At 34.5% G+C, this 13,662-nt stretch overlaps 1 protein-coding gene across 1 annotated transcript; it reads left to right on the forward strand.

Annotated features, from left to right (window-relative positions):
- Nucleotides 1–9,473: 9,473 nt before the first annotated feature.
- Nucleotides 9,474–12,668, forward strand: LOC143555616 (homeobox protein knotted-1-like LET6). Its single transcript, XM_077045134.1, has 4 exons — nt 9,474–9,764; nt 10,420–10,675; nt 11,714–11,967; nt 12,394–12,668. Exons 1-4 carry the CDS (start codon nt 9,528–9,530, stop codon nt 12,592–12,594), a joined length of 948 nt encoding a protein of 315 aa, XP_076901249.1. The 5' UTR covers nt 9,474–9,527; the 3' UTR covers nt 12,595–12,668.
- Nucleotides 12,669–13,662: the final 994 nt, after the last annotated feature.

Below are 13,662 nucleotides of genomic sequence, written 5' to 3' on the forward strand. Positions count from 1 at the left end.
TGACCAGCTGGGGCACGAGTCGGTAGTACTCGTGAAACTTTGTATTATACTCATGAAGGTTTGTTCCTACGACCTTATGATTGAGGAATTTTGTTTGGATTTGATTGGTCTCATGCATGGGGCAGAATTTCCCCATTATCATCTCTTTAAATTCTTCTCATAACAGATTGTACAAAACTTGTCTTCCCTTGCTCATTATCAATCTGTTCCACCATTATAAAGCTTCGCCCCTGAACATTTGGGCAGAGTATTGGATCTTTTCTTGCTCAGAACATTTACTTATTATCGCTATGGATTCCATCTCGTCCAGCCATCTCACAGTCGCAATGGCACCCTTTGTCGCCATAGAACTCCTTTGGTCCAAAATACTTAAAGTCCTTAAACGAACATCCTTCTATTTTTAATTTCTTAAATTTTTGTCTAACATCTCCATCAGCATTTCATTCATGGACACTGTCTTCAACATGGGACAGTTTTGGACGAGATTTGACAGACATACGAAAGGGTTCAATCGATTGAGATTTCCTAGATTGAGTTCTAGCTTGAGATTCAGCCCTAACGGCTTCTTTAATCATCTTTTGGATTTGATTCATATATTTTTTGGGAATTTGTTCTTGCTCTTGTTCTTGTTCTTTATGTTTCTTATTTATAGCTTCCTTCCGGGAAGCTTCAACATTATTTTGGTTTAACATTGCTAAAATTTAAATAACATTCATTTCTTAGACACATATTTTATTCATTTCATAAACAAACATATATATATCATAACTGATATATATATATATATATTATTATTACAACACACGTACTTATATATATCTTTATCTGATATATATGTATACCTATCCTAATTCTTGGGACGATTTAACGTCCTTTACACACGATTTATAACAAAAGACACACTTCACAAGCATCGCAAACCTACAACACAACAACATCAACACTATTCGATTCTCTTCAGGTTCTCAGTCTTTTAGGTATTTCTTCACCATCTTAGTCATTTTATTACACTTCCGAATAAGCTTGTATCCTATCTTCTTCTGATTGTTCCCCTCCACAACTATCTTCTTTCTTAAGTCGTCGGTCTCGTGTAAGGCCCTGTCCAAATGTTCCTCTTGGGACTGTGGAATCTCATTCGGGTAACCATATCTTGGCGGTGGATCGCGGTACCCCATCATGACTATATCGTAATGGTTCTTTGGGTTTGAGTATGGCGATGATGTCACTTCAGACGGATAGTTGAAGAATGCCTCAACAGCTTCATTTTGTTGGCGTATTTCATCTACTTGTTTCGTAATGAACGGGATTTTACCTTGATATGGCGGGAAACTTGGTGGAGACTCGTTCCTTAGACTTTGAAGGTATTGAACATAGGGGTCTACCGATCCATACTTTGGATTCTTGTGAAAGAACGGTTGTACGCATCCTTACTTTGGATTCTACCGATCCATACTTTGGATTCCATTGGGGTCATTTCTTCTTCAGGAGCTTCCTCTTCCGGATCCTCTTCCTCTTCAGGTTCTTGTTCCTCCATCAGTTTTGAAGTCTCGTGCACCATCGGGGATATACGGAAGCTTTCGTATGGCATCATTACTCTCATTCTTGGCTTTTGGGACGGTCCTTTGGAAGAGTTGGGGTGAGATTCCACTGCGTCGAAAGTAGATGTTCCGGTATGCCACCTTCTTTGTTCGGAATAGCATTGCATCCAGTCGAACGAGCCGGATTCCGGTTCCTCTTTGATTTGTTTGTTGGAAAGGAAAGCGTATAACGGACAAGGATTCAGTGATTGATATGTTGGAATTTCGGACGGATGGTATGTTGGAACTTCATACGGATGGTATGTCGGTACACCGGACGGATGGTACATCGGTATGCTGGAAGGGTGGTAACTTGAATGTCTTGGTGCCTCATACTTCTGTCTTGATGGATCATCAGGTAAGTTGATCGGACATTGTTCAGTCCTGGGGAAGTATATTGGTTTGGTTCGGTCAATCATTTGGTCTTGGTTAAAGAAAGCCTCATAGTAATCCTCGCTCATGTTATCCTTTGGTAAGGGTTCGGGAATTCCTGCTTGTTTCGCGTCTCTCATGAATCCACTCATCATCTTCTTGAACGACATCTATTGATTGGGTGGTTTAGGTTGAGGAGGGAAAGAAAACGTTACCCACCTATCTTATCACTATTCAAATAAAACAAGTAATAAAATATTTTTCCTATTCACTTGGATCGAAGCTTAGGTATTATTATTTAATACCTAAATTGCTAAGATCGATGGCTCTGATACCAACACTTGTCACACCCCGGACCACGGCCTAGACGTATGACGCATATGTTGGTACCACAATTGTAAATATATCAGAGTTACGATTTAAAAGCGAAAGTCTTATATTTATGTGGATTTAAAGTATAATATTTACATTACAAAAGACGGGATTATAAAATACCCGTTTAAAGTATTACTTGTGTATACAAAAGATTAGTTGTTATAATAAACCACATTTATATTTTAAAGCTTAACAAAACAATCCGAGCCATCGGATATCTTGAGCACTTCGTCATCGCAAGCTCCTATTCTTGGTTACCTGCAAAGTGTTTAGAAAATACGTCAGCAACACATGCTGGTGAATATGCTGATGCTAAAATATTTTCTTTTAGCCCATCGTGGCTTAGGAATAATCAAGCTTTAAAAACAAACACAATTATAAACTCAAGTCTCTACACAAGACACCCCAGCAAACACCGTATCGTTCGACATTACTTAGGTACCATACGTATACATATGGTCAGTCTCACTCGGACATAACTTAGGTCCGGCTCATCGTAGCGGAGGTCATGACCAAGTGTGGTGCGGTGTGCCCACCGACATATTTACGACATATGTAAGGATCCAAACAAACGTACACGACAGCCTGAGGGCTAGCGATTACTTTTGTTTATAACGTTTTAGAGACACGTAGTCCCATGTAATTCTTTTAATTTAATTCTTTTGACTTAATTAAACAAGTTTGTAAAGTTGAGGCGTATTCACCTTTTCTTTTTGGATCAGCTTCAATACACTAAACTACGATCTTTCCCTTTTTTTGCAATCTCGCACATATAGTACAAGTATAATTTTTTGTTAATCGGATATTCAATCCGGCTTAAGACCTTTAGTCTCTTTTTATAATCTTTACCTTGATTATATATATATATATATATATTACTTTAAAACCTTTAGTTAAAAGTATTCTTTCTTTCTTTTCTTTTATAAATTAAACTCTTATCTTTTTAACTTATTTTCTTTTCTTTTTATAAGATAAACCTTTAGTTAATCTTATTTTACTTTTCTTTAAAACCCTACGTTTCTTCTTCTCTAAGAAACGTATACTTTTCTTTTCTTTATTATCTAAGATTAATCATAAACTTAAATAATAATAATTATAACAAAGAATTACTTAATATCATATTCACATCTCTTTTCTTTGCTTTTCTTTGTTATTTATCGAGTATATCCTCGAATTTGGGTTTTAAGCCATTTAATAATTTATTATTATTTTATTCAGGCATTATGCTTACCTTCGTTGGCTTATAAAACCCTACACAATTGAACATCACTTCAACGCCGCTTCGTTTTCCAACGCTTCTTGATCAACACCTTCCTTTCGACACCTTTTTCATTTGCACGCAAAACGAGTCACCACCACTTCTTAACACGTCGGCACGATTTACGAGGCGAGTTGTTGGGACGTCTCTTGGTAGCACCTTTCTTCGAGATAACGTCCTGGGAATGTCGGGATGTTGATGGTTTAGTGGCACAAATTACGAGGAATTGGACACGAAAATCGAGGAGAGTTTGCACGTACTTCGAGGTTGTTTCTAGAGAGAGAGAGAGAGTGTTTTAAAGGGAGAGAGGAACTGTGAATTTGGGTTGTGAAAAATGAATGCCCATGGCCGCTATTTATAGGCAAAATCAGAAGGCTCAACGCGATACGCGATGGCCTTTGATTAGCCTGTCGCGTATCGCGACGTAGGCTGTTGCGCTGCCATATAGGCTGCCACGTGGCAGATGTGATGTCACGTGGTGACACGTGGCGTGCGTTGTGCCATGTGTGGACACGTGGCAGGTCGCGTGCCCTGCCTGTCAGACAACCCATCGCGATACGTGATGGGTTTCCCTTCTGATCCATCGCGTATAGCGATGGGTCAATAAAACAAAATTTTCATTTTAAACCCTTGAGTTTAGAATTTTTCATTTTTGGTCATTTATCTTTTGAAACTTGGTATTTTAAACCCGAAACTTTCAAGATGTTACACGGACAATACGTAGCCTACCACGACGTCCAGCGTGACCTCCTTGACCGACGACCTTTCTTTCTCCAGCCATTCTTATTCTATAAGGAAACACAAACGTCATCACTTAAGGAACCATTTAGTACAAGGATAGTAACGCTAACATGTAATAACAGTGGTCACCTGTGATTAGCTGATCATGTTACTTTTCATGTCCTATACACTTCCCTTTGTGAGTCCACTTGTGCTAATTATACTTCTAACAGTTAGACAGTCATACAGTTCATATAATCACATACTCCTATCTCTAGCAATTAAGCTAACTTCTTTACACATTATTACATTACACAAGAAATTAATCATATGCTTTACCTTTACTTAGCTTGCTGAGTGACACATGGCTTTCTTGAACTGGCATCTTCTTTCTTTACTTACTTAAATCTCACTCCCTGTTCGAGTCTAAGCATGTAGGATGCTTAATTCTCTCAAACTTATGCTCTGATACTAACTTGTAAGGCCTCGCTCTCGGCACCCTACTTTAGCGTTGGATTTACTCAAACACACAGTTCTAAATATCAGAGTTAATTAAAACTTTCGCGGAATAATAATCATAGTCAACCATTTTGCAAACACTCGTAACTTGTCTTTTGAAACATAACATAAATGATTTATTTAATACATCATGACAAAACGTCTTTGGATGCCAGTCCCTTCAATCCTGCCATGTGTCCTTCTCTCAAGCCAATTACTTCAATCTATTCATCTGTGTGCATACTAAAAGTCAGCTACGCTGAGTGAGTTCTAGTTAATACAAGTAACACACAATACATTCACATACTTACATGCATACGCATCCGAAGATACATATGCATACTTAGCTTTTTACCTTTCTTCATACTTTCATACTTTTCATACACTTCGTCCTATAACCTTCGCAGATATTATTAAGGTCTGTTCCCTACATTCGCAGATATTATTAGGGTATGTTCCCTTCATTCGCATATATTATTAGGGTATGTTCCCTACCTTCGCGCTACCATACTTTCATACTAATATTCATACAATTTAGTACATACCTTGCTTTATCATTCATTCATACATAATTACATATTCCCACACTTACCTCCCTTGTCGTTACGTGCAATATCCGAAGATCGTTCACGTACCGACAAGCTTTCATTCATATTCACAATATAATATCTATCACATATATCATCCATGCACACACTTACCACTTAAGGTAAGGGTATTAACTAGTCAGATTGAGTATGCACACAGCCCCGAAAACATAACAAGGAAATGGGGCTAGAAACTCACCTGAGTTCGGTTACGTTCACCATTAATGGTTATTCATTTCTTTAGCTGTGCGCGACTAACTGTTTAATAAACACAATATTAAATACCGCTCTTGCCATTCTTAACTGTTCACTTAATTAATCTTAAGCGTCTAAGCCGGTTTTACTTCATTGATTCGTTAATCAGTTAGTTAATCGTTACTCGTTAACATTTAAAGGTATATTTCGTTAATTAATAAAGTCCAGGGGCTTCTATGTGATTAGTTATTCTTTTCTAAGTCCAGTGACCTTTCTGTCAATCTCTAAATCTTAATTCGTTATGTTGTTCCTTAATGAATGGGGTTCATTCGTTGCTTTTGTCATTCATAACGAATGAACTCATTCGTTACTCCATAACGAATTAACTTTCATAACGATTAACCCTTATAACGAATTGGTAACGAATGAGGGTTCATTCGTTATCTCCTGTAACAAATTGCTTAACAAATGACTTAACGAATGCAGCTAATTCGTTATCCTTCCTTAACGAATTGGCATAGCGAATGAGATTAATTCGTCATTCTTCCATAACGAATTAGCACAGCGAATTCGTTATTCTTCCTAGGGTTAGGTCAGAGAATATCAGAAACATTCTCTGGCATCTTAATCCTCGTACGCCGTCGTGCCGGAAACGCGTATTTTACCCCATTTTACACCGTTTTTTCCACCGTTTTTCATCCCGTTCGATCCAGACTCGAGCTAGGGTGACCCCTAAGCTCGTCTTTTGATCGGTTTATACCCGATACCATCCAGATCTCGTGACTTTAACGGTTTAGGGTGTCGGCTCGTCGTTTCGAGACTAGATCTAGCGGGTTTGGATCCATACAATATCATACAATCATTACCTCGGATCGACGCTCGGTTTTCCTTCTTAGTTTCAGTTAGAGAAAGAGAGAAGTATGAGAGAGAGCTTAAGTGTGTGTTATGGATGGTGTATGGAATGGGTGGAATGAATGGATTAGGGAGTAATTGTGGTTTATATATTATGGGTCATGGGCTTAAGCCCATGGTCTTTGTTCTTTCCTTATTAATCCAAGTCCATTACTCATTTTTTATTTGACCCAACATTAGCCTAACTCATAATAACTCATATTATTATTTTATTAACCGAGAATTATTTTATTAACCGAGACTGGAAACGGGATGTTACACCACCCACCCATCTGCAAGACATGACCTAATTTGTCTCAATCATATGCTTGACCATAAGCTTCAAGCCTGCCATCATTATGGTGACCCGAGGACGCCCGCCATACTTCGAAAGGCCTAACTTGTTTCCGCCATGCCATACCATACCCCGCATCACTCGTCTATTCTATTCGATTTTTTGGTTTCAACACTAGATTTTACAAACCCGTCTAACTCGTCTATATTTCTTTTGCATATTTTATTTCTTTTACTAAAACAAATTCGTGGTTACTATATATATTTAATTTTCAATCAAACAGATTTTCTTTAAAAATGACTTCAGACCAATCCAAATGATTCATTATCTCTATTATTATGATCATCATCATCATCATCATCATCATCATTAAAATTATTATTATTGTTATTAATATTATTATTATTACTAATACCATCATCATTACTATTAATATTATAATTATTCTTTCAAATAAATAATAGTATATTTACAGTACAATTTTTGTTTTCTTTAATGCTATTTTCATTCAACAAGTCAAGTAACCTGATAATAGTTTTTTTTCCTATGTCGTTGGTCAAAAGAAAACATTTGTTTTTACGATTAAAATTTCTTAAAATTTGCAAGTTTTAGCGATAGCTAAAATTTTTTGCCTAAATAAAATAGAATAAATCTTATTTTACCATGAGATATAAATGCATCACGATTTACAACCGATTTTCGTAAATTAAAATATATTTTATATCCCTTCCTGTCATTCCCTTTCGTTAACAACAATGAGTTTGGGCTAAGAAATCATGGCACCACCTCCCACGTCAACTTTCATACCGCAATCAAAGTGTCACTCGAGAAGACAAGCGTCGCAAGCTGCATTTTCTTTTCTTTAACTTCTCATTCGCGTATTTTTCGGACTTACCTAAAGTGATTTTTATCCACTTCTTTAGAATATTGTTTACGAAGCTTATCTTAAATTCGATTGTTCATTGATTTTTTATCCATGTTCGTTTGTACTTTAGGATACGAAAATTCGTAAATTGTCCTTAGTCGCATCACTGAATCGGTTTACGTTTATTTCCTTGCGGTCTATGACCAATTTCCCATCAACGTAACCGTTTAGTGGAAATAAGGATTTCAAACATGTTTATGTACATGTTGAATTTTCATAACTTTTACACGAATTGTTTTGATTATTCGTTGTTCTCTTTCCGCTCAATGTTTTATTTGAATCATTTTGTTATTATTGATCTCAGCATTTCCGATGCTTTAATTTAAATTTCGAGATTTCAATTGTTTACTTCGATAAACTCAAAGTTGTTATTGAGATTTTTTTCCTTTCACAAAGTTAATCAATTTTGAAATTTTGATATTAAAAGTTCGTTTATCCATTTTATTTCAATTTATAATCGATTTACATGTAATGTATACTTTACTTATCTCAATGTTGCTGCTAGTCACATTGATATTTTATTCGGAGATTTCCATTTGTTAATTTTTTTTATATTGCGATAGTTAAAAGTTTCGTATCTAGGCTATTCTCGAACCCAATGCGTATCGAATTGCATATTGCAACATTCATAATTTTAATGTTTTTGTTCATTATTTTCATTACCTCGTTTATTTCGTTTTTAACATTGTTTACTTTGCTTAGACTTCGAAGATTTCATGTTTTCACGTTATCCTTGGTCTGAACGGTCTATCCTTGGGCTACAATATTGTTGTACTATTTGATTAGAGCATTCCCGGCCCATTCCATATATTTTTCCCTATAATTTAGCTAAAAAGCACCATTCCGTAAATTTATCTATCATTTTTTAAAATTCTTCTACATTCTATTCCCTTTTCATATCCATAAATTAATTCTTTATTATTTTTTTCTATTTTGTCTTGTTATATAGTAAATGGTTATTGAAAGATATGTGATATATTATATGGTATGGATCAAAATTGAGTCCCTGTATTTAAGGTTTTATTTTAGTTGCCATATAACTCATCCATATAATAAGAAATTGATTGAAAAGGTAATTTTAATGGTTTTCTTAAGCTTTATTCTAAATTATATGGGTCTGACAATTTAAAGAATTAGTTAAGAATACTCTTAGCTCTAGTACCTCAAGATTTAAATAAAACTGGCCATTAAAAAAACTAAATGAAGTATTGTTGTAAAACATAGAGTGAATAAAAAACCATTTTAACTTTTCTTTGTCCTCAACACTCAATCATCTCATGACTTAAAATTAGAAAAATACACCACCTCGATTTGATCGTTCCTACTCTCTCTCCTTAAAAACTCTAGAGTTTGCAAGTTATGACAGTGCCCTAGTGGCAATGCAAGGAAATAGGGAGAGAGGGTTTTCATTGGGAAGGTAAACCCCTGCCAGTTGCACCATTCTCTCTTTCACAAGTCTTACTATACACACACACCACTATACCTACACCCTCTCTCTCTCTTTAACCAATACAAACAAGATATACATCACATTACTCTGCATATCTCCCTCTCTCACACCTACAAACACCAAAACACACACTTAAAAAAAAAGCTTGTAACCACACCCATTTTCCAAAGCACTTTCATTCATTGTCTGGTTAAATACTTGGACATATTATTATCACTAGTACATAGGTTTTTCAGTAAAAGGGCTGAACAACACCCCTTTTGTAAGCTTAAATCTCGGGAGAAACCACCCTTAACTCTTTCTCTCTCTCTCCCAAACAATACAAGACAATTATGCACGTATCTATGCACAGGAACTTGAGTTAATATTATTGTAGGCAGATCAATGGACGGTGATGCTGGTTGTTTGATGAGGTTTGGAGCTGATAATAATAATAACTCTTCTCTGTGTCTTCCTCAATCTCCTGTTGTCTTCCACAATACCCTATTCGTCAACCCTCAGGATCATCATAACACTGCAATGATGCTTGAGGCTGATAATAGCAACATTCATGTTAAAGCCAAGATCATGTCTCATCCTCATTACCCTCGTCTTTTGTCTGCTTATCTTAATTGTCAAAAGGTATATATATGTTTCTTGAAAACCCTAGCTAAATGACTGTAAAGAAACCCAAGAGTCACTTTCTTAAAAGATTGTAGTTTTTTTTTCCAAGAATTTGTGAGTATAATCCAATATCGGCATTTTTCTTGAAACCTAGTGAGATTAACTGATTTTTCAGTTGATGTACTTTTAGTAGAAACCCAGAAAGAAGACACTTTCTTGGAGTATTGCATTTTTTTACAAGAATTTGTGATTGTATATATATATATATATTTCCTGAAACCTAACTTATCTTTTTGTGAGATATTCTTCAGTTGGTATCCTTTTAGAAGAAACCCAGAGGCTAAGCTAGTCAATTTCTTGAAATTTTTCAAGAATTAGAGAGTGTAATCCAGTATATATTTTATTTCTTCTTTTGGTAGGTTATCATGAAGAGAGAACATTTGTAGGATGAAACCCAGAATTGGGTTTTTTAGATTTGTGTGTGTGCGTGTGACATAAGTTGCTTTTAGTCATTTCTTCATATGGTATGAAATAATTCAAGAATGTACAAAACCCTATTCTTTCCCACTAAAACAATTCAACTTTTTATCAAGATTAATTCAGGTACATGTGTGTAAACCAATATAATAATAATAATAATAGTAAGTTGATTCTTTATTATGAATAAAATCAGATAGGAGCACCACCAGAAGTGGTTGAACGACTTGAAGCGGCCTGCCGAGCATCCGTGATGTCCGCTCGGTCTGGCTCGGGTAGTTCTAGTACCATTGTTGGACAAGATCCAGCTCTTGATCAGTTCATGGAAGCTTACTGTGAGATGCTTATTAAATATGAACAAGAACTCTCAAAACCCTTCAAGGAAGCTATGCTTTTTCTCTCAAGAATGGAGTCACAGTTCAAGGCCATCTCTGTCTCTACTTTAGATTCTGGTACACCATTTTATCTTTCTTCTCACCTACTTGTGTTTGTGCTTAACTTTATATGTATGTATATATTTTTTTATTGTTCTTGAATGGTTGAATATGTTGATGTGCAACTTATTATATTAATTCTTTAGGTGACATGGATCAGAACTTCAACAAGTTCCCATCGTCTCGGTTATTGTTCTTATAACGTACATGGGGATTAATTTTAAAAAAATATCAAAAACAGTGCAAATTATTTGAATTAAGATCTACTTTTCTTTTATTCGAATTAAGCTAAAACTACAAATTGTAAAAGATTATTCATCTTTGTTTGGTGTAAACATTCTTTATTTATCATATGTATGATCCATACTTTGGATTTTAATTGATTCTTCATTTTTCCAGGGTGAAATAGGTTAAACAACAATTTTAGGGGTTCATGCATGCTTTGGATTTTAATTGATTCTTTATTTTTCCAGGGTAATTAAAATAGGTTACAACATTTTTAGGGATTCATTTTGTTAAACTTTGATTCAATAGCCATTTAAATTTTATACCAAGAAAACTATCTAAGTATAAGCATAACTATTATTATTATTTTTATTGTTATTGTTATTATTATTTTTTTGCTATCGTCATAAAAATGTTGGAGGTTAATTTATCTATTCATCCCTCTTTATGTATTATGTTGTATATTGTTCGGTACTCGATTGTAAACATGTGATAATCTAGTTATACACTATGATTAATGCAAAATACACTATCATCTATTACATAAGGATCCTAAGTTATCGCTTTGAATTATTTATCTATTTTCACTTCATGTATTCTACCTATATAGTGTAGATAATTAGAAACACAATATCATCCAAGTATTTTAAGTTATAGTTTTAAGTTATCTATCTATTTTCTCTTTATGTATCCTATCTATATAATATAGGGAAAATTAATTGTAAAAATGTGTTACTATACTGCCTATTTATACAATAAAATGGAATACATCATGACTTTGTTAACTACATTTCTTGTTTAATGAATTATGTAAAACTTATGCGATTTAAGGTTGCGGTGAGGGAGGCATGGACCAGAATGGTTCATCCGAAGAAGAGCTTGATGTTGAGATGAATAACAGTGTGATTGATCCCCAAGCTGAAGACCGGGAGCTGAAAGGTCAGTTATTACGCAAGTACAGCGGCTATTTAGGAAGTCTGAAGCAGGAGTTCATGAAAAAGAGAAAGAAAGGGAAGTTACCAAAAGAAGCTCGACAACAGCTGCTTGACTGGTGGTCTCGTCATTACAAATGGCCGTATCCTTCGGTAATATCACTTTTACTTTTACTTCCATGCATCGTTCTTTGCTATTTCAAAAGCATTGGTTGTACTGAAAAGTTTGTTTATTTGTCCTCCCAAGTACCTCTTTAGTTTATTTGACTCGGGATCTAGTAAATCATATTGGTAATCATTGATTGACTATGCTTCAGTTCACAAACGATATTGGTTTCCTTTCATGAGCCCATTAACCTCAGTCATGGTGTCTTCTTTAACATGTTTATTTTGATAATAAATTAACGAAAAATATGGTTCGTTAATACAGTTATTGAATTGACGATAAAATTTAATGCTAGATCTGCAAATGAACAAAACACACCGTGGAGTGTGTATTCAGTTTATGTGTTAATCTTATTCCACCGTGGCCTTAACACAATAATGAAGTTGCTAACTTTGTGGTTTTGTTATTTACAGGAAGCTCAGAAGTTGGCACTGGCTGAATCGACAGGGCTAGATCAGAAGCAGATAAACAACTGGTTCATCAACCAAAGGAAGCGACACTGGAAGCCATCCGAGGATATGCAGTTTGTGGTAATGGATGCTGCTCATCCTCACTATCTAATGGACAATATCTTTGGTAATTACCCTTTTCCCATGGACGTTTCGCTGCTCTAGATATTTTTTATTATCATAAAAGCTAAACTCTAGAGATTGATGGTTGCAAGCTAGTGTGTGGCTTTTGCTGTTACCTATTTTGCTTGTTTTGATGGTTCTATTATATTCAAGTAGTGGTTATTATGTGAAATTTGACTTGTTTTGGTTATGTTATGCAGTGTGATGAAAATGTATTTTATTACCCGGATGGTGTTTCTTGATTAACATATTTATAAATAACACCTTTATTAGTTTTTGTTTCTAGATTAAGATTGATGTTTATAAATAACACGTTTGTTAATTTATGATTTCGTATCATTTGATAAGTTTTTACTTGCTTATTTCTGATTTTGTTGATGTACGAATTTTGTTATCTCTAATGGGTTAAATTATATTGATATGATGCTGCATTAATGCAATTTTTTATCGGAGCAGGTGACATATAACTTATTTTTACAATTGGAATTGATAAAGTTATAATAGTTGGTTAGCCTAAACGAATTTCTACAAAGAATAAATCAGAAAGAAACCCCTAAAAGTTATATATATTATTAAAAACGATATTTTTAGTGTGAAGACTATGAAATATATTCAAACAAACTAATGTTTAAATATCCAAGGAGTTGGTTGCAAATTTTAATAAATAAATATTAAAGAAAAGTAGAACATTTTAAAAGTACCGTTCCAAATAAAAATATATATCATATTTTTGACTACTAAGAGTTTTTTTTTTTTTTTTTGGGTAATATAGTTAGAGCGTCCCAACCCACCTTCGTACTTTAACAAAAACCAGGTTTGTTATCAGTGTTACATAGGGATGGAAAATAAAAAAATGCATGTTATATATTTTAATGAATTGTAGGGTAAAGTTATAATATAAAGGAACACAAACATACGAAGTGTAAGAAAAATTTGTGGCCACACAAAAACTCCCTCAAATAAAATAATAAAAAAATCATAACTCAAAATATAAATAAAAAAGAGAAAAAAATTTAAAAATTAAATGTTTTTCCCGTCATTCTCGTTACAAAAAAACGATGAAAATATACAATACCGAGAAAATATACACAATGATAAAAACAAGAGACG

The sequence above is a fragment of the Bidens hawaiensis genome, unplaced genomic scaffold, assembly GCF_021521415.1.
Source record: "Bidens hawaiensis isolate Kalapana, Puna unplaced genomic scaffold, B.hawaiensis_p1.1 tig00018216_1, whole genome shotgun sequence".
Taxonomy (NCBI): Eukaryota; Viridiplantae; Streptophyta; class Magnoliopsida; order Asterales; family Asteraceae; genus Bidens; species Bidens hawaiensis.

Bases quoted from the DNA above. Each gene is read 5' to 3' on its own strand.
- LOC143555616 (XM_077045134.1), top strand. From the start codon at position 9,528: ATGGACGGTGATGCTGGTTGTTTGATGAGGTTTGGAGCTGATAATAAT. The intron at 9,765-10,419 runs GTATATATATGT...GAATAAAATCAG, and splicing joins CTTATCTTAATTGTCAAAAG to ATAGGAGCACCACCAGAAGT. The intron at 10,676-11,713 runs GTACACCATTTT...ATGCGATTTAAG, and splicing joins TGTCTCTACTTTAGATTCTG to GTTGCGGTGAGGGAGGCATG.